At 45.4% G+C, this 18,970-nt stretch overlaps 1 protein-coding gene across 2 annotated transcripts; it reads right to left on the bottom strand.

Annotated features, from left to right (window-relative positions):
* Positions 1–400: 400 nt before the first annotated feature.
* LOC144941093 (cysteine protease ATG4D-like) lies at positions 401–17,925 on the bottom strand. Of its 2 annotated transcripts, none has more exons than XM_078867568.1 (12): positions 17,657–17,925; positions 12,604–12,795; positions 12,072–12,155; positions 9,543–9,833; positions 8,807–8,973; positions 7,539–7,699; positions 6,700–6,770; positions 5,798–6,033; positions 5,057–5,135; positions 4,295–4,371; positions 3,191–3,310; positions 401–2,710 (listed from the first exon to the last, which is right to left on the bottom strand). In XM_078867568.1, the coding sequence occupies exons 2-12, from the start codon at positions 12,752–12,754 to the stop codon at positions 2,474–2,476; spliced, it is 1,674 nt and encodes a 557-aa protein (XP_078723694.1). In that variant the 5' UTR covers positions 12,755–12,795; positions 17,657–17,925; the 3' UTR covers positions 401–2,473. The 2 variants fall into 2 exon arrangements, with proteins under 2 accessions (XP_078723694.1, XP_078723695.1); XM_078867569.1 differs by having other exon boundaries at positions 12,604–12,759.
* Between the last annotated feature and the right edge of the window lie 1,045 nt (positions 17,926–18,970).

The raw sequence follows: 18,970 nt of genomic DNA, 5'->3' as shown, positions 1-18,970 counted from the left end.
ACGCGTACATGTGGCAGACGAACACTGCGGACAGGCGGGGAAGGCAGCAACGCGGTGAGCCAGTGCCAAGTTGAAGCCATGCGGTCCTCTTAACTATGCAGGCGTTATCGGCCAACGAATGAGCCTTTTTGCGGGAGGAAACCGGAGAACCTCGAAATAACCACCGCGTGCGAGGTGGAAACACACCGTCCCATACGGACGGAACACGTGGGCTCCACTTGTGTCATACCGTCTTCTCCTGGCGAGTGAGGGTTATGGCACCTTCCCATGGGAAAGGAAGTTGTGTAAAACATGTTGTGATACACCAACGATCTTCTTGGTTCTTTCGGTAAAGTCACGTAGAATGGAAGTAATAAAATAATAAAAATAAAGCATAATAAAACGTTAATATATTTTATTATGTTTTATTTTTATTATTTTATTACTTCCCTTCATAATAAAATAATATATTAATATTTTATTATGTTTTATTTTTATTATTTTATTACTTCCCTTCTACGTGACTTTACCGAAAGAACCAAGATGAATCCCTGCAGTCACGAAAGCTTTAAATCGAAAAATACACCAACGAGTTCGCCTCCAGTGCTGGGTAACAGGCGCTAGTAGCTGCCACCGCCGCCACCACCGCCCAGCTAATAATATATCACAAAAAATGTACTACATTCACACAGCGCAACTTGGAATTTATTTATCATCAAGCCAGGGCGGATTGGTGGCACAGCGGTTTTGGCATGAACCCGGAAAGTTCCGTATCCTGGCCTCTGCCCACGTCAATATTGATGAGTACTTGAACAGGTCCTCGCAAAGACCTTCCCCATCTCACCTCGCGTAAATAAACCCACACTGACCAGCATGGTGAAGTATGGTCAAACAACCCATGGAATGGCGTTCTTGCAGCAGTAAAACAAAGGGCTGTTATCAGTTATCAATATTAAATGTTCCCTACAATTGGAATGTGGTGTGTACTAGGGTTCAATTGATAGTACATTATATCATTATAAGTTGTCTAAACTGCTAAAAGTGCTTTAAAAGTGGAACTACTAGAAATAATGTGACATCAAAGCAACGTAATGACATTACAACTAAAACGTTCCTTAACCTATGGCAATTCATTGGGCATAACACCGAGAACATTCATCAGCCAATCTCCCCAATATATACTCTAAATGCAGTGCAAAACAATGTCATATTGAACGTGGAAGTCGTATAGGAAGTTGTGGATCAGTACACTTTATACATTACTCGAATATTTTAACACATCAGCAAGTAAATGTCGGCTTACATTTCTGCATAGTTGGCAACGTTTCGTTTGTACAGTAGATTGCGTCACTATTGCCCCAAAAGTTCACAGTAAAACTTTACGTCATCAAACAAAGGCGCTTTGAGTGAGTATGCATACCAAACGTTGAACCTAGGTACGCACTTAATATATACACACACACACTTGCCGTGTAGTGAATTGTTAACACCACATCTTGAAAAAACAAATGAGGAACTGGTCTCGACAATAAAAAAAATACCTCACAATCGAGGGCGTCATTTCGTTCTGTTTGCTGTACAACAAAGCCCACTAACAATGTCACGCGTAGGTAGGTTTTGCAGCCTCTCTTCCCTTGAATCGAAATGCGGTCTTCCAGGGGTTGGGGGCCACGTGTTGATGGATTCGTCTCCGGAATTGAACTCCGTGAAACAACACGTGACCGCAGTAGCTTGAGAGAAGACATTCTCTCAATGCGTGGCCTGACTCGGAATGCCCACGGTTTTGTAATCCATTCATCGCGGAAACATCACCGCCCGCGATGGCTCGCACAAACAATTAATCAGCTGCGATAATTCATTGGGAGAGGGGAAGTTCCTTAACTCCATCCGTGGTCGTTGACCGGTTGGAGGCATTAACAGATTAAAAAATAAAAACTTCGACAACTCTTTGACACAAGCTCGTTTTTGCCGAATCCGTATCAATATAATTTTGAAGAAAGCGTCGCAATGCAGTACATAGTTTCCCTGCAGTGCAAACACCAAGCGAGTTTCTGAGATGTTATTAGTGCACCCGTATGAAATACGCACTTGGTAAAAACACTTAAACGAAAAACCGGGGCTATAAAAACAGGGACTGCTTGGGAAGCGACACGAAACAAACGGATGGGTGTTGATGACGCTCGGAGTGAAGATGGAACCTGTCACCAATGATAAAGACACAAACTATGATTTCACGACAACATCCACAAACCTGGAGGTTGTCTAATCAAGGCCATAAGGATGTATACCTGGTCAGAGATCGCAAGGTAGACAACGGACAGATGACATTAGCAAACAGACGGAAATGCAGATCAAACAACTCAGCGAGACCAACGTCGGCACAGAGCGAAGTGGAGGTAAGTGCTACACAGTCCGCTCGACCTCTTGGGCAGAGGACGACGACGCTTGGGGCGGCGACGCTTGCGATGACCCCAATTGCAAACGCCACCATGGGTCACAGCAGAACAAAGTCCTCGGAGGAGCTGTGCTTGACGAAACTCCCGCTCTTGGACGAAATGTGGAGCAGTCTGACGCGCTGCTCGGGGCGTGGCTCATCCTCTACGTAGTCCCTGCTGTGGCCCTCGACGAAGCTGAACACCGGGTAGCTCTCCTGCTGCGGCGTCCTGCCGGAGTGCGCGCCGCTTGTCCTGCTGGAATGCGCGTCGCTCGTTTGCGACGGCGTTGCGAGCACCTTCACGGGATTTCATCAACCAAGATCAGAACGAAAAGCGTCAACTTCGCATGGGACGCTGAGTCTATTCATAGATTGCACATTGTAATGGACTCTTTGTTGTGGTCGATTGCATTTTTTTTTTAACAATGGTGACCGGCCCCCCTACACTTTCCAACGCAAAGGTGCGAAAACCTCCAACCGGCTGCAAATGGGGAGCATATACGTTTGAGTAAAGTACAATACAACAATAGATTTGGCTGCACTGCCCTCTGCTGGTGACATTACCCTGCAGCAGCAGCCTACAAAAACCTGTTTTGTGCAAGGTTGGTCAACCATCATAGCTATTTCCAGACTCAAGCCCGCTTAACTTCCGAGGGCTGATAAGATCAGGTGCATTCCCAGTCATTCAGTAAATTGCCACATCAGGAACATTGCAAGACTTAGAAACAGTTGTTACACGTCACCCGAGTTGGTCGAGATTGCCAGCTTTGAATTCACCTGCGTTACGGTGCAACAGAATGCACTGAAGTCTTCTTTGGTCCGACAGTAAAATCCCAGAGTGCAGCTTGGGTCCATTTTGGTGAATGCTGTTTTTCGCGGTGGACAGCAGTGATATGACTGACAAGGGAAATAACCAAAACATGTAAATGTTAATATGAACATCTATTTCAAACCAAACCTTATATTTGACCAGGTAAGGCCCACTGAGCTCTATAGCTCTTTTTCAGAAACGACCAGCCCACAAATGATAGCTCAACTAAGTGGCTTATCACGTGGACATTTATAGCAACGAAACACTCTCAATACATGTTTATTAATGTGGAGGGAAAAACCGGAGGACCCGGAGAAGAATCCACGCGACCACAGGGAGAACATGCAAACTCCAATATACAGCAGCAGGCGTCAGGGTCGGGATCGAACCCATGACCTCCTGCATACCAGGTGAGGTAGTTAACATCTTGCCACCGTGGCACCCCGTCTGGGGTGGAACCGTGGTACAGTGGTTCAGATAATGCACAATGAACTCAGCAAATCCAAGTTTTATTCGTGGCTGCGGCTTAATAATATGCGGCTTAAAAGTATGTAGACTAGAGGCGTGATGCCTTTTGGCGTCCTCTGGTCTAACACCTTTTGAGACGAGGCTCCAAAGAAAGCTGTCTCTGGTGTGGACCATTCGGTTTCAAAGGCAATGCATATATTATCAGAGTATGTTTTTTGTTTGCATTCTGACCACAAATTTTGTGGTTAATGCATGATTCCTTGTAAAAGGTGTTTTAACATCTTAACACCTGTTTTGTTGCAAGAAAAAAGGGGAAAACCTCTTCTCATATTTTGGTACTGGCAAAGGAGGTCCCATGAAGTATGTAGACGTTTTCTTTGCACCGTGCACAGCCAACCGTGCCGATGTCAGTGGTTGTGATATCTGAAACGGCCTTGGGACAGCAGCCCAAACCAGAGTGGTGAAGTATGGTCAAACAACCCACCCTGACCGAAACTGTGGACTGACTTTATAAATTATTCTCATGTGTCTAAACATTTGGTAAAAACTGTTTTGCAATTTTTTTGTATGGAAATTTACTCAAATAAAAAAAAATGTCATACATCAACTGGAAAATCTGGCTGTGTGAGGTCCACCATTGGCTGGCAATAATGTGGATCCAAGTAAATGAGGTCATCATCTGTGGAAACATAAAAAAAAAGTTAATGACGACTTAAAATATAATTAAATCAGCCATTCAGTGAACACAAGTGTAGAGATCAAGCTTGTATAAACTTTGAGCACATTTTTTATGATGTTATTGCACTTGTTTACCAAGAAAAGCATCGCCGAGTCTCATGACTCTCTTTCAGGAGGCTCCTGCCAAGTTTTTCGCAGTGGCGCGCGATGATTGCTATGGATAGTAATTTGCGGGCAATTGTTAAAATTTGAGAAATGTGGGCCATGATGCCGGCACACAATGGCCTATTCTTGCCAAACGACGTCACGGGATCTTGAACATCCAGTGTTAAGCCGCCAAAATAAATATCGCAGCAGTGACCAATAAACTAACATCTTACACTTGGGCTGAGCGGCTCGCGATCGGAATGTTGGAGGTTCAAATCATGGCTGGGGTTTTGACTCAATTCATCGTGCCTCCGGAGAATTCAACAGTGGTTGGATCCTTGTGGAATTTTTGCCACTAGTTCAGGGCTGTAAACAGGAGCGCGCTGCCTCGATACTAAATTCAGCAGGAAATCAATAACTTTTTTTTGTACAATATAAAAAAGAACCAATACTTCAATCAAACCATCACTTTGAATCATGCCAATCCATCAAATGGCAAGGGGCCGAATCATTACGAGGTGGTGTTATACGGTATTAACCTTGGTAGCCAACAAAGTAGAGGGAGTGCTTTGGTTTGCCTCCGATGATTCCAATGCAGCTGTCCATCTCCAGCATGCCCTGCCAAAGTACAGCGCGAGAATCATTCACAGCTCATTCACATCAATCGTGAAAACAGTTGTTCAGAATTTTCCATCTTATATCGTATTCATACATTGTCCCAAAACACTGAGTGTTAAACGTTTTCATCCATCGGATGATTTCCGCTGCCTTTGTCCTAAGTCTCAGATCCGTGGGGTCCCACCCAGCGACCACACAGAGCACCTGAGGAATCAAAGTCACGTGATCACGTTCAGCCTTCAGTGGGCCAGAAGTTTGTACTGGCTGCTCTTTTGTTTTTTGCATTTCACAATATAATCAGGAGTTAGATGCCACTGTCGAGGTCTGCTGACCACGGCAGAACTTCTCTTGTACCGTACGTAACGGAGGTGCGAAAGACTTCAGGAGAGAGTTCATGTCGGATTTTCCCTTCCTCCATTGCAGGAACGCAGACCTACAGTAGTTTACTACAAGTTCCATAGTTTTGATTGCAAGGCCACAGTCACGTTGTGGCTTGCCTTTCATTTTCCATTCATGAAGGAGATGGTTGCGCAGCGGCCTGTTTGTGATCCAATGTGGTTGACGGTCACACCGGTGTCTTCGGGGAATGGCTTGGTGACTTAAAAGGAAGATGTTGCGGGCGTACCGTGAAATGAAGACGAAAACTCAAGATCGGGCCTCACCTTCACGCAAGCGATGTACACCGGGTTGAAGTGTTCTCCGCCGAGACGCACAGGGATGAGGATGAACACGGACCTCCAACCGCTGCCTAGCTCCGAGTTGCTGGCCGGGCTGGGATTTCCCCCCACGATTAGTTCACCGTCCCATCCGGGCCCCGTCGGGTGGGTGGCGTGGCTCTGGCCGACTGCTCCGTCACTGGCTTCCGCCCGACACAGGTCCATAATATCGCCCTTGTACACTGAAACAGCAACAGCTCAATTCTCAACGTGGCAAACTCGAGTAAGCGAGGTGTGATACACTGTTAATACTGTGTGCGTGTGTGTATATATTAAGCCCTTTGTTAGAGCACAGCTTGATGAAGGCCTCTCCACACCACGTCATTCAAGGGAGTTGTTTAACCATACTTCACCATGCTGGTGAATACGAGTTTAAAAGGGGGGGGGGGCAAGGAACTGGCTTCTGAATTCACTCGCCACTGATGTTAGTTGCGGCTCGGAATCGAACTCAAAGTTAGCCGGGTTCGCAGCGCTTGATCCATTGTGTCACCACTTCACCCATTGTACCGTTTACTTTGCCTCGTAAAGACGCAACAAGACCGTGTTCCTGAATGACTTCAAAGCTTCGTTAACACAAAAAAAAGACTTGAAATTTACTTTCAGCATGCAATTATACTGCAATAATGCCACTGCAATGATGACATCACTCTAATGATCACTGCAGTGAAGTTATTAGAGTCCTGTGGCAGCCTCACTCCACAGTAACACCGCTCCTGCTGCACAGACTGATTGACAAAGCTTCAATTTTATTTCATACAGCCCAGGGCGGCACACCTTAGCTAATATATCTACGGGGATCAATTTGCAGCTGGGCAAGTGATTAGTGACATAGTGTGCAAGACGCCCACCTGTGCAGTCCTGCGCCACGTACATTACTGTATTGTGCAGAAGCTTATCTTCAACTTCTGCAATAGCCTTTCTGCAAAAGATAGTAAAGTAATCAGATACATGTGAACCTCAAGTCAAGATCGTAATTAATTTACTTATACTTGGAGACTCCGTCACACCGCGCACATAAACGCCGTGACCCACCAGAAATCAATCCTCTCGTTCTTCACCAAGCACCCGTCGTTGCCAAAATTGCCGTAGTTATAAACAAAACTTTGAAACTTTGATTAGCGCATCGTGTAGAGCTCGTCGAGAGGAATAGATCGCCGTATCGTTTGCCTTCAAAAGACATAAAATTACGTCGCAACGCAGTTCATGCGAGAGCCGGGGGCTTATGGGACCCCGGGGTCCCGCCATAAGGTTCATGTGATCATTACAAAACGGATTCATGAAATGACAAATTAACTAAAACCAAAGTCTGTGCATAAATCCGATGAAGAAAAACATCAGTTCACAGTGTGAGGAGTGGTAGTGTAGCGGTTATGGCGCCATGCTACGAACCCGACGACCTAAGTTCGATTCCAACGCATGGCCAACACCAGTGGCAATTATCTGAACCGGTCTTGGACCTCTCCTAGGTCTACTCAGCCTCAAATGAGTACCTAGTGCGGTGTGTAAGCATCGCTACTGGGGAGACAAAAGTGGCCACGGGTGGTGCTGGCCACCCACCCCATTGTGTCCGGTTCCGGCCTTCGTAGATGCTCGCTAACAGCACTTGCCCCACAAGTCCATTCAAGGCTACACGGGGGATCTTTGTTGTTGTTTGGTGCTGGGAGGTGCGAGTTCTGTGGTTTCTCACTTGAGGATGTGGGCCGTGACGGCCGGTCCATACCAGTCGCCCGCTCGCTTCCTCGAACTCCTGCTGAGACGCACGAGGTTGTGGATGCCGAACGGAGCGTCTGGCGTGTCTGCAAACCAGCGGATGATATTCCGGTGGACAGCAACCTCTGCCAAGATGGCCTGGTTGGTGATCACAGAGGGAGATAGAAAAATTTTTTTGAAAAAAGATCCCACGTGCAACCTACGTGTGACTGTTGGGGCACGTGTTGATGTGACAGCACTGCGCACAAAGAATGTGGTGAGGTCAGCACCACGCTCCACCGCCTTTGTCTCCCGAGTGCTTCCGTTTACACACCGCAGCAGGTACTCATTTAAGGTTGAGGCAGTCAAGGAAGAGGCCAGTAGCAGTTCGGATATCATTCGCCACCCTTGCTAGACGTGGCAGAGAAACGAATTCGGGTAGTCAGGTTCAAGGGGGCTGTGCACCGACCACTACATCACTCTTCATGGTTCTTTCGGTAAAGTCACGTAGAAGGGAAATAATAAAATAATAAAAATAAAACATAATAAAATATTACGTTTTATTTTTATTCTTTTTTATTCTTTTATTATTTCCCTTCTACGTGACTTTACCGAAAGAACCAAGAAGATGAATCCCTGCAGTCACGAAAGCTTTAAATCGAAATTTACACTACATCACTGTTATTCATTCTCACAGAGTTCAATACTACATACTCATTGTGCATGTCATGTAGTTTTCAGAAGTGGGTGGAACAAGTTAAGCCATAAATGGTACTTTATGATGGATTGTAAGTGCTGCGACTTGTGACAGGACAGAGAACATCAACTCGCTGTTTTTGAAAAATTTCAAAAACCTATCATGGACACGAAACATTGAAAACCTCCGCCCTCAATGGCACAGTACTGGCCGTACAATTTGTCCATTTTCTTGGTTCTTTCGGTAAAGTCACGTAGATTGGAAATAATAAAATAATAAAAAATAAAACATAATAAAATAATTCTCACGACGTTTCGGCCACAACGCAAGCAGCCTTCCTCAGGTGAAGAACAGGTCTGTCAAGGAGACAGCGTCTGACAGACCTGTTCTTCACCTGAGGACGGCTGCTTGCGTTGTGGCCGAAACGTCGTGGGAATTATTTTATTGTTTCATTTTTTATTATTTTACTATTTCCAATCTACGTGACTTTACCGAAAGAACCAAGAAGATGAATCCCTGCAGTCACGAAAGCTTTAAATCGAAATATAATTTGTCCACTGTGCACGCACCTTTTGGTCATCGGACGAAAGGAGAACACTCGCAGGCTGCGAGTAGACGTGACTGCCCGCGTGCTCCGTTGCCACCACCAAAAAGTCAGAATCTCCTGGAGACTGCGTCTTTTTCTGCGACTCGTTCTCCGACTCCAAGAGACGTACGGCCTCGCTGCACTGCCAGTCTGAAAACACGGGCGCAATAGCCAGCTACCTGAAAAAATTACCGCCGTAATTTTCCTACTCGCCGTCAACATTCACCTCTTCTTCTTGGCTCTTTCGGTAAAGTCACGTAGAAGGGAAATATAAAATAATAAAAATAAAACATAATAAAATAATTCTCATTATTTTCATAAAATAATTCTAATAATAAAATAATTCTCATTATTTTATTATGTTTGATTTTTTTTATTTCATTATTTCCCTTCTACGTGACTTTACCGAAAGAACAAAGAAGATGAATCCCTGCAGTCACGAAAGCTTTAAATCGAAATTCAACATTCACCTGTTTGCCATCGTGGCTACACATTTTCGTTATCCTTTTTGTCATTTTAAAGACATTCCTGTTGCACACCGCAATGGCTAATGCTCATTTAAGATCAAGCCGACGCTGGGGAGGCCCAGGACCGGTCCAGATAACCATCGCCGATGATGGCCGTGAGCAGGAACTAAACCCGGCGAGTTCTTCGCGCAGTGCGCTAACCACGACACGTCGGCAATACGCGGAGACAAACGTGACATCTAAAAAGTTCACCTCGGCCAAGCAGGTGCTGCATGAGCCCCTGCGCCAACAGCATCTGCCCGCTGCGCAGCATGCAGCCCCAGCCCGTGTCCGTGGTCAGGCTGGAGCCCTCCAGCGGGGCAAACTCTCGCCGGTACGTGACCCAGACGCGTGTCGCAAAGTCCCGCCTGAACGCTGTGAAGTCGGCGCACGCCACGGGGGGCGTTGTCCCACAGCGTCTCTCGCCGTCGCCGTCGACGTTCAAACTCGGTGTCACCGAGGCCTGCTCCGGCAGCGCGCCTCCCGCCGGCTTCCTGGTGCCATCTGCGACAGTTCGGATATTCGTGCGCCCGATTGTCGTTCACTTCAGGGCATGTAAATCATTCACTCGGCACCAGAGCGGACAGGAATGACATGGAAAAAAAGCACTAGCAACATAAATGTGATATGATGATCGTCAACAGTGGAGGACTTGCTGCTTTAAGTTTGTGGGCCCAGCGGTCTCCATAAAATATGTAAGCTGGGCATCTCCAATGAATTACCGATTCCGACATATATGTCCGATTCGTATGTATGTTTGCATGTTGAACTTCTTTTGCACCGTACATAGCCAAACATACTAATCGGAGGTACGGGGGAAGAGAGAGGCGAGGAATCCTACTCCTCCATGATTACTGTCACCTGTCCCACTATGATAGAAAAGACTGCCAGTCTTCTTAAGTACGGAGTTCTCACCATGGTGGAGGCCTTCATCCAGCAGTGGATTGACCACGGCTGATGATGAACGAATCACCTAATTAAATTAAGTGTTACAATTCGGCATCACAGGATTCAAGAATCGATTATTGTTTCGTGTGCCCAATCTCGATTGTATCGTCTGTGTGTACTCTCCCGGTTGTACTGTACGTCCAGGCATACTCCGGTTTACGCCCAGGATATGTTCCTAAAAACCAGAACGGAAATCAGAAATTACTTCAGTTGAAGCATTTTCGGTGGATCGTAAGGTGCTGTAAGGTGATACAGTACCTAAACAGAGGATGCTCAGTAACCCATTGCGCATTTATACTGTATGACCATCGGTGCAATAAGTGTATATTATTATTATTTTATCGTGTAGAAATTGTTGACACTTTTAGAAAAATAGTCGCCATGAATATGGTATGTGGGAAAACAAATATTAATGGCATACACCTGAAAGAGACTGTAGCCAGTCCCGGCCTGAATGTTCGCCGTGGAACATTAAAACATGTGGGGCTTAATATGGTTAAGCTCGGAAACCTCGAGTATGTTATGGCGAGGCACACAGTGCTTAAAATTGGATTGGATATCAATGAGTTGAGTACATTATCGCGAAAGTACATAAAGCGGGACGGCGTAAATCAAGGTGTTACTGTACATATCGTTTCATTTGTTCGCTATCGATGGCGAGATGTTATCTACCTCGCCTGGTATGCAGGAGGTCGGGGATTAGATCCAGACCCTGACACTTGTGTATATTTGGAGTTTGCGTGTTCTCTCTCCCCGTGGTCATGTGGATATTCTCTCCGGGTCCTCCGTTTGGTTCTCCCTCCACATTTAGAAACGTACGTTTACATTCGATTATGTCTGCATGATAAGCCACTTCGTTGAGCTATCATTTGTGGCCAGGTTACTTCTGAAAAAGAAGCTGATAAAATACAAAATTTGTGATTTGCTTACCTTTTCTATGCATTGCACTCCTATAGTGTGTCAAAGCCAAGCTTTGATCAAACTGGGATTAGAGTCATCCTGGTCGCTAAGCTAATATCCTGAGCCCTCTCTTCCCCTGCACCCCCCCCCCCCGCCCATGTATTTAGGCTTTGCCAACAAATCACAAAGGGATGGGAGCGGTGGCACAATAGTTAGCGCCTCCAGGCGGGCGGTGGTGGCTATACATGCCTGTAATCCAGCACTGTGAAGGCAGCAAGGGTTGGTGGACAGTTTGCAAATGTCATTGAATTCCCTCCGCCTGGAAGTCGAGGAGGTGCCCGTAGCCTGGCTTGCCAGGAGAAGGCGGTGGAGCACATGTCAACCCCATCTGTGCCATCTGTACAGGATAGCGTTTGTCACCCTGATAACACCTTGATATGTTTTCGTATTGTTTGTTGTTGTTACGTTTTGACCCACCCCTATTGGACATCCGTGATAAAGACGTTGATAGCTCACCAGATTCCTCCAGTCTAAAGATTCTGATATTAGGCTATGTGTTGTAAATTATAAACAGATGATTCTTGAAGACGCGCGATTCCATGCATGTATTGTGAGCGTAAGAATTAATATAAATTAAGCTATCAAAAGATGCCTATTGCATTTCCAGATTATCTGGGCCAATGATGCGCTCTGTCTCGCATCCAATCTGGTAAGATAACATGAGTATGGTCTTCTTATGGAGATGCTCACCGCCAGGGGAATATGAAAAGATGACCCCAACATCTTTGCTGGATTGAGCAGAAACACACTTCACTTGGACTTGTGAACATTGACATGAAGCTTCATGAGGAGACACCTAAGAAGCACCCATGAAAAATGTTAAGATCAACTCGCCTTTTGAGATGCAGTTATACTTCTTGCTAAGCAGACAGATGGGGGAATGTCGATTGAAGCTGGTCTTCGTTTTTACAACCCATCCTGTGAACACACACATGCATGGTTACTCAACAGATTTTTTAAAAAATGCATTCGATGGGAGAGATCATGATGTCAATGCCCGTGCTTAACGTCGTTCCATGTGGAAATCAACTTGGCCTTAAACTTGTGATAAATTAAAAGTATTTTATACTCATCGTCAACACTCATCTATTCCCATTGAGGCTTCACATTTTGTGTATCGGTAACCCCTTTGTTATTTTACTGAGATACCTGTTACCGAACAAGGTTCTCATTCAAGGCTGAGTCAATGTTGGGGAAGCCGAGGACCGGTTCAGATATGCACCGATGTTGGCCGTGAGTGGGAATCAATCGGTTTGTCGGGCTCGTAGCACAGCGCAGCGCAAACCATTGCGCGACACTGGGCCATACGTTCACACGCACACACTGCACAAACAGTAGTCAGGAGAAATTGCGATTCGTCAATTACCGTGTTTCACATTGTTCCACACGGAGATCAACTTGGCCTTCAGCTTGTCCACCTCGTCCACCTCCACATCTTCGGTGGACTGAGTGTGGCCGTTGCAGTCGGCCGACCCCGGCATCTTGCCTCCATGCTCTCGCTCAAGCTCCTTTGTCATTGGGGCTGGCCGAGATGAAGGGCAGATAGTAAAAATCTCACCTACAGCAAAGGGTCAAATGAGATTTAGGAGGACTTACATTTATGAAAAACTCAAAACATGAATACTTTGCCTTACAGAGGCAAACATATAATAGGTGACAATTTGGGCAATGGTCCCATGTCTTAGCAGATGTTTGATATTTTTTTCCCTCTGTAAAGCAGTTGTATTTACGAATGTGTTGAATATAATTTGTACACCACTACCTAATGCAGTGTCAATATTTTTTGCTTACATTTAGGGTCATATTCCTATCTTAACAAAACACCTTTGTTATCTGATATTTAACAAATCAATAGGATTTTAGCTCAATACTCAAATAGTTATTTTCAACCAATACATGTTTTAATATAGATTTTCCATCCAAAGACGAAAAGAATCACGACACTTTTTTTTTACTCTAATGGAATGTGATGCATCTGCATTTCATGTAAAACATTAAGTGTACCACCCTTGGATGCAACGACAAGCGATGTAGCAACAAGGGCAATGAACAAAGGCAAGTCTATTGCTGCAGTGTAACTCGTGGGAGTTGAGGGAGCTATAAATGTGTCAAGTGCAATGCCACATTTTTTTTCAACCTATTAAACACGGCAGAAAGATAAAAATAAAAATCACTGATGCAAAGAGGTGCTCTTAAAAGAGTCGGTGTGCATTATGTCAAGATGTCCATTATGAACTTATTCTCTCCAGTGCCCTTGACCCGGCTTCATCTTCCCATCAATCCAATATGAAGTAAAAACCATACTTTAATTCATCCATATTGTATTCCGTTCTCCATTTCTTTGGAAATGGTCATTGAATTTCAAACCCTCTATTAAAAGTCAAAGCAATCGGTTGGCAGATCTCCACTGGTGGTCCTGAGTCAGTGCTGGAAATTGCACATTTCAATGGCAGGAACTAATTTTTCCACGTTCACGGATGACATCATCGTCAGCCACCGTCTATCCACTGCTGAATGAAGACCTGTCCGAGCTGTCACCGTCTTTCATGGTCCTGCAATGTAACAAGCCATGTACTGCCTGCACACAAGCTAATAACGCATTCCTGCGGAGGGAGCTGGTAGGAACCTTGGATTGCTCGGTCAATGGCCAGGGTCAATGGCGGCCCGCAAATATGGCCGACTGTGAGGGTGGGCACAAGCCAGCGTGAGTAGGTTAAACGTTGAGTTTTATAAGGGCACCACGGAGTGACCAGCCCCTCCCCACCCAGCCCCTCCCCACCCAGCCCCTCCCCACCCAGCCCCTCCCCACCCAGCCCCTCCCCACCCAGCCCCTCCCCACCCTCCTAACCCAGCCCCTCCTAACCCAGCCCCTCCCCACCCTCCCCTCTCCACCCAGCCCCACCCCTCCCATTTTTGGATGCACGACTGACGGACACAATAATCCCCTGTGGGCTGGTATAACCAGGAGGTTCCTATCAGTATGATCCCTCTATCTCTGCGGTGGAAATTCTCTTAGACATGTTCCCTCCTTTGGCTGTCACTCCATTGATATTCTTGACCGGTGGCCATCATCCCTTCCAGTGGCATCTAATCATCATTTCAACCGGCAACACACTCAGCATTCAAACAACTCTGAAAGACAGAGAGTGCCGCAGAGGCACGAGTCACAGACAAGTTGGAAGGCTTGCCAGTTTGGTGAGCTGGCTCCAACATGCCCAAGCTCTGCAGTGCTCTATATATTAGGATGTTTTCAGGCCATTGGTGTGTGTGTGCATGTGGTAAGAAACTGGATTACCTGGAGAAACCCGACGCATACAAGGGGGCAACAATATATAGTTCACATTTTCTGTCCTGCCTTCTCCTGCAAGCCATGGTAAGGCATCTTAATGCCCACGGGAAGGGAGTTGCATATCCCTCACCTCCACAGTGCTGGATTACAGGCATGCACCACCAACCTAAACCCACTTACCTTTCAAAACTCAATATATCAAACTTGCAAATGTTCTCCTAATCCACACCTTCCTCTTTCTCTTCACGCAATTTCAAACACGAATCTGTTTTTATCACACACCCCCCCTTCATATTATATGTATATATATTCGACAGCGTTTTCCAAGTATAACTGACAAATATCCTCAATAGTTTAGTAAATTACACACGTGTATATACTAAGGAATGACGTGGAAATATATTTCACTCTCGATATATTTCAGATAAAATATAAATTGACTATAAGGGCACCCCCTTGGAGTAAGGTCAGGTGTGTTCACATCATGTTTCCCCTTGCCTTCCAACAGTGAAAAGCAGAGTTGTTGCTTATAACGGAACTGTGCTTTTAAGGTGTCAATTACAGATTATACTGCATACGTATTTTAATATATTTTAAGGGCTATTAAGATAGTATTCAGTAATGTAGTTTAAATCAAAAGGGGTGCGTTCAGGTCATGCTTTGCAAGAGACATCAAAATCATGAATTTGTGTAACATTGAAGTGTTGAAGACACTCAATATGTGCGTTCAATTGTAACAATTCACACCAGGCCCGTTACTGTGCATCATTCACATTCAAGATCGTTCCAACAACTTGTACATTTGCGTAAGGGGAAAGAAACACACCTGGATTACCCCTATTATTGTACAAGTAAATTGAGTTTTCAGGTCCATAAGGTGCAAACAAAGTCTATTTGTTTGTAGTTCTCCCTTGTGATAGGACTTTGTATGATGGACGTTAAAATGTTATAAGGGCACAGGTGACCAATACGGTTTGAATTGGTCTGCAATATGGTAGGCACTGATAAGGGGTTGACAGGTAATTAATGATCTTTGTTTTTTTCGGTAAAGTCAAGTAGGTAAAAAATAAAATTAAAATAAATTAAATCACGTTTCGGAGGCAACACAAGCTTCCGTCTTCAGGTGGTACCGTCACAGCAAAATTACTGTATCATTGATTACCGTATCAATTGATTACTGTATCATTGATTACTGTATCAATTGATTACTGTATCAATGATACAGTAATTTTACTGTGACGGTGCCACCTTAAGACGTAAGCTTGTGTTGCCTCCGAAACGTCGTGATTTAATTTATTTTTATTTTATTTTTTACCTACGTGACTTAACCGAAAAAACCAAAGAGTATGGACCCTTGCAGTCACGAAAACTTCAAATCTAGGTAATTAATGGTGAGTGTACTAGTGGTGAGTGTAGTGGTGAGTGTACTAGTGGTGAGTGTAGTGGTGAGTGTAGTAGAGTGGTGAGATTAGTGGTGAATCGTGGTGAGTAGTAGTGGTGATTGTCTACTTGTTGGTGTGTATCCCTTGTGATGGGAATTTGTAGGATGGGCTTTGAGTTCTATAAGGCCACGGGGTGACCAATAAGGTCTGAATTGGTCTGTAATAAGGTAGGCACTGATAGGGGGTTGACAGGTATGATATAACAAGCAAGTCTTGGATAACATTTTGCGTACACAAACTATGCCGTTCTGCAGAGGTGTGGACTCGAGTCATGTGACTTGGACTCGAGTCAGACTCGAGTCATGAATTTGATGACTTGCGACTCGACTTGGACTTGCATAACAATGACTTTGTCCCACCTCTGAGATGTGGACTCGAGTCATGTGACTTGGACTCGAGTCAGACTCGAGTCATGAATTTGATGACTTGCGACTCGACTTGGCCTTGCATAACAATGACTTTGTCCCACCTCTGCCGTTCTGTAGCAAACCGAGATGGGTCATTGGAAAAAAGCATTTCCTCGTTCTTAAAGGAGCACGTTTTTATCCCCGTCAAAAATATCTCTGAGCACCATACTTCACCAAACACTGCGATAAGAGTAGACGTTCTTAGGAGTAAGATTATTTTAATTCGCATCGTGTAAACTCGATGGGTCTACTACGGGAGACCGTGGTCAACACGAGTAGCGATTGATTTCTGAACAGCTTCTGGGGCATTCTTCACCAACTTGAACTGGAGGAAGCAGTGAAACACAGTCAAACTATCCCACTACTTGGGACCGACACGGCGGCGAGATTCTATGGATGGTAACTACCGAGGTTGGCAATATGTAAGCAACTTACACCTTACAACTTCTTGGTTCTTTCGGTAAAGTCACGTAGAAGGGAAGTAATAAAATAATAAAAATAAAACATAATAAAACAATTCTCACGACGTTTCGGCTACAACGCAAGCAGCCGTCTTCAGGTGAAGAATGTTGTTTTATTATGTTTTATTTGTATTATTTTATTACTTCCCTTCTACGTGACTTTACCGAAAGAACCAAGAAGATGAATCCCTGCAGTCACGAAAGCTTTAAATCGAAATACACCTTACAAATCAACGATGCCTAAATGGTTTGTGTACATATGGACTGTCAATAAAGGCTGATGAAATGCCAAACTTAGGGCTTCGAAACTAAATGCAGTACTATTTAGCAATCACGGTCATACTACTCACGTGGTTATGTAATACAAACATACATGTACGTTTCTATTCTATACATGTCTGTATGTACACTGCACTATGTACATTCGTTTGTCAACCCACTTTTGATTGAAGGCCTCCCGAATCCGTGTTGGTCATGGGGGTTGTTTGGCCATACTTCACCACGCTGGTCACTGCGGGTTGGTAAAGGGGAGGGGATGACCAAGGCTGCTCCAGACTCAACTCGCCACGGTTATCCATGGCCAGGAATATAACTCGGATGGGCCAGTCACCTTAAGCACTGTGGTGCAACCACTCCACGTGTGCATACCCCTTACATTACACACACACACGTTACGTTTGTGATCGAACAATAACAATCCTCGAAGAGTCTGCGCGCACGTTTCATCAGTGAGTGTCACAGCAACAGCTAAAACAGACATCTCCAAAGACCTTACACACCCCCCTCCCCTACCACCCCACCAAGTGTGGATCACGCCTACCGGAACAGGCGGCCCCTCTTCGGCAGGGCTTTTTATGATAGGCCGATAGAAGCCCGAGTCGGTAGGCCACAGTCGCCTGCACTCATCTTGTTTCCAACCGCCCAGCTCTCACTTCCGAGGCATGTTTGTTTAGAAGGGGATGTATGTTTATTCATAAAACATTGAAACCGATAATCTTCCCAAAACCAGCACGGCCTTCTCGCACGCTCAGATAGCGGGCCCTGTGAGCTTGTTTTATCTCGAGGAACCATATGCCTTTCCGGAATCGAATCGAGTCAAGCTTCGCGAGAACGATTTGTGAACTGCGATTCCGACGGGTGATTTACCGCGAGCCCAATGGGCACCTCTTATGAATCGAATCGAAAGACTGCAGTTTCATGCGGGTCCGATTCTAATACAATCGGATGCAGCATCTTTTCGCTACCGTATTCTCCAGATTATAAGACGCCTCTGCAAATAAGAGGCACTCCAAAATCTTGTTCCCAGTGTCAATACGGTTGTACAGATCTGGCTATAACAACACATTCCTGCGGAGGGAGCTGGTAGGAACGTTGGTTTGCTCGGTCAATGGCCAGGGTCAACGGCGGCGTGGTGTATTCCGCAAATATGCCCGACTGTGAGTGTGGGCACAAGCCGGCGTGAGTAGGTTAAACGTTGAGTTTTATAAGGGCACCACGGGGTGACCAGCCCCTCCCCACCCAGCCACACCCAGCCCCACCCTCCCCACCCAGCCCGTCCTCACCCTCCCTACCCAGCCCCTCCCCACCCTCCCCTCCCCACCCAGCCCCTCCCCACCCTCCCCTCCCCACCCAGCCCCTCCCCACCCAGCCCCTTCCTGCACAACGGACACAATAATCCCCTGTGGGCTGGTGTAACCAGGAGGTTCCTACCAGTATAACAACACTTAAATTTCGATTTAAAGCGTTCGTGACTGCAGGGATTCATATTCTTGGTTCTTACGGTAAAGTCACGTAAAAGGGAAATAAAATAAAAAAAGCAATCAAATTCTCACGACGTTTCGATTGCAACACAAGCAATCATCATCAGGTGTGAAACCCACAGCAAGAAAAATGAAGAATTTTTATTTATTTTATTATTTCCCTTCTACGTGACTTTACCAAAAGAACCAAGAATATTTAACAACACTTACCATTTTTTCGTGAAAAATTGGGTTTCTAGCCCGTGTTCAGGAACGTAACCGTCCTGCTTTTGGTCACCGCCAACAAGAGCCAAGGGCACACACCAGAGACTATTGAACTCTTCCTCCCCTCTGGCATGTTTCGTCCCGGTCAATATTATACGTGGCAAACTCGT

This window comes from Lampetra fluviatilis, chromosome 24 (genome assembly GCF_964198595.1).
Source record: "Lampetra fluviatilis chromosome 24, kcLamFluv1.1, whole genome shotgun sequence".
NCBI lineage: Eukaryota > Metazoa > Chordata > Hyperoartia > Petromyzontiformes > Petromyzontidae > Lampetra > Lampetra fluviatilis.
The sequence above is the reverse complement of the archived record's forward strand: the minus strand, read 5'-3'. Positions and strand labels throughout refer to the sequence as shown.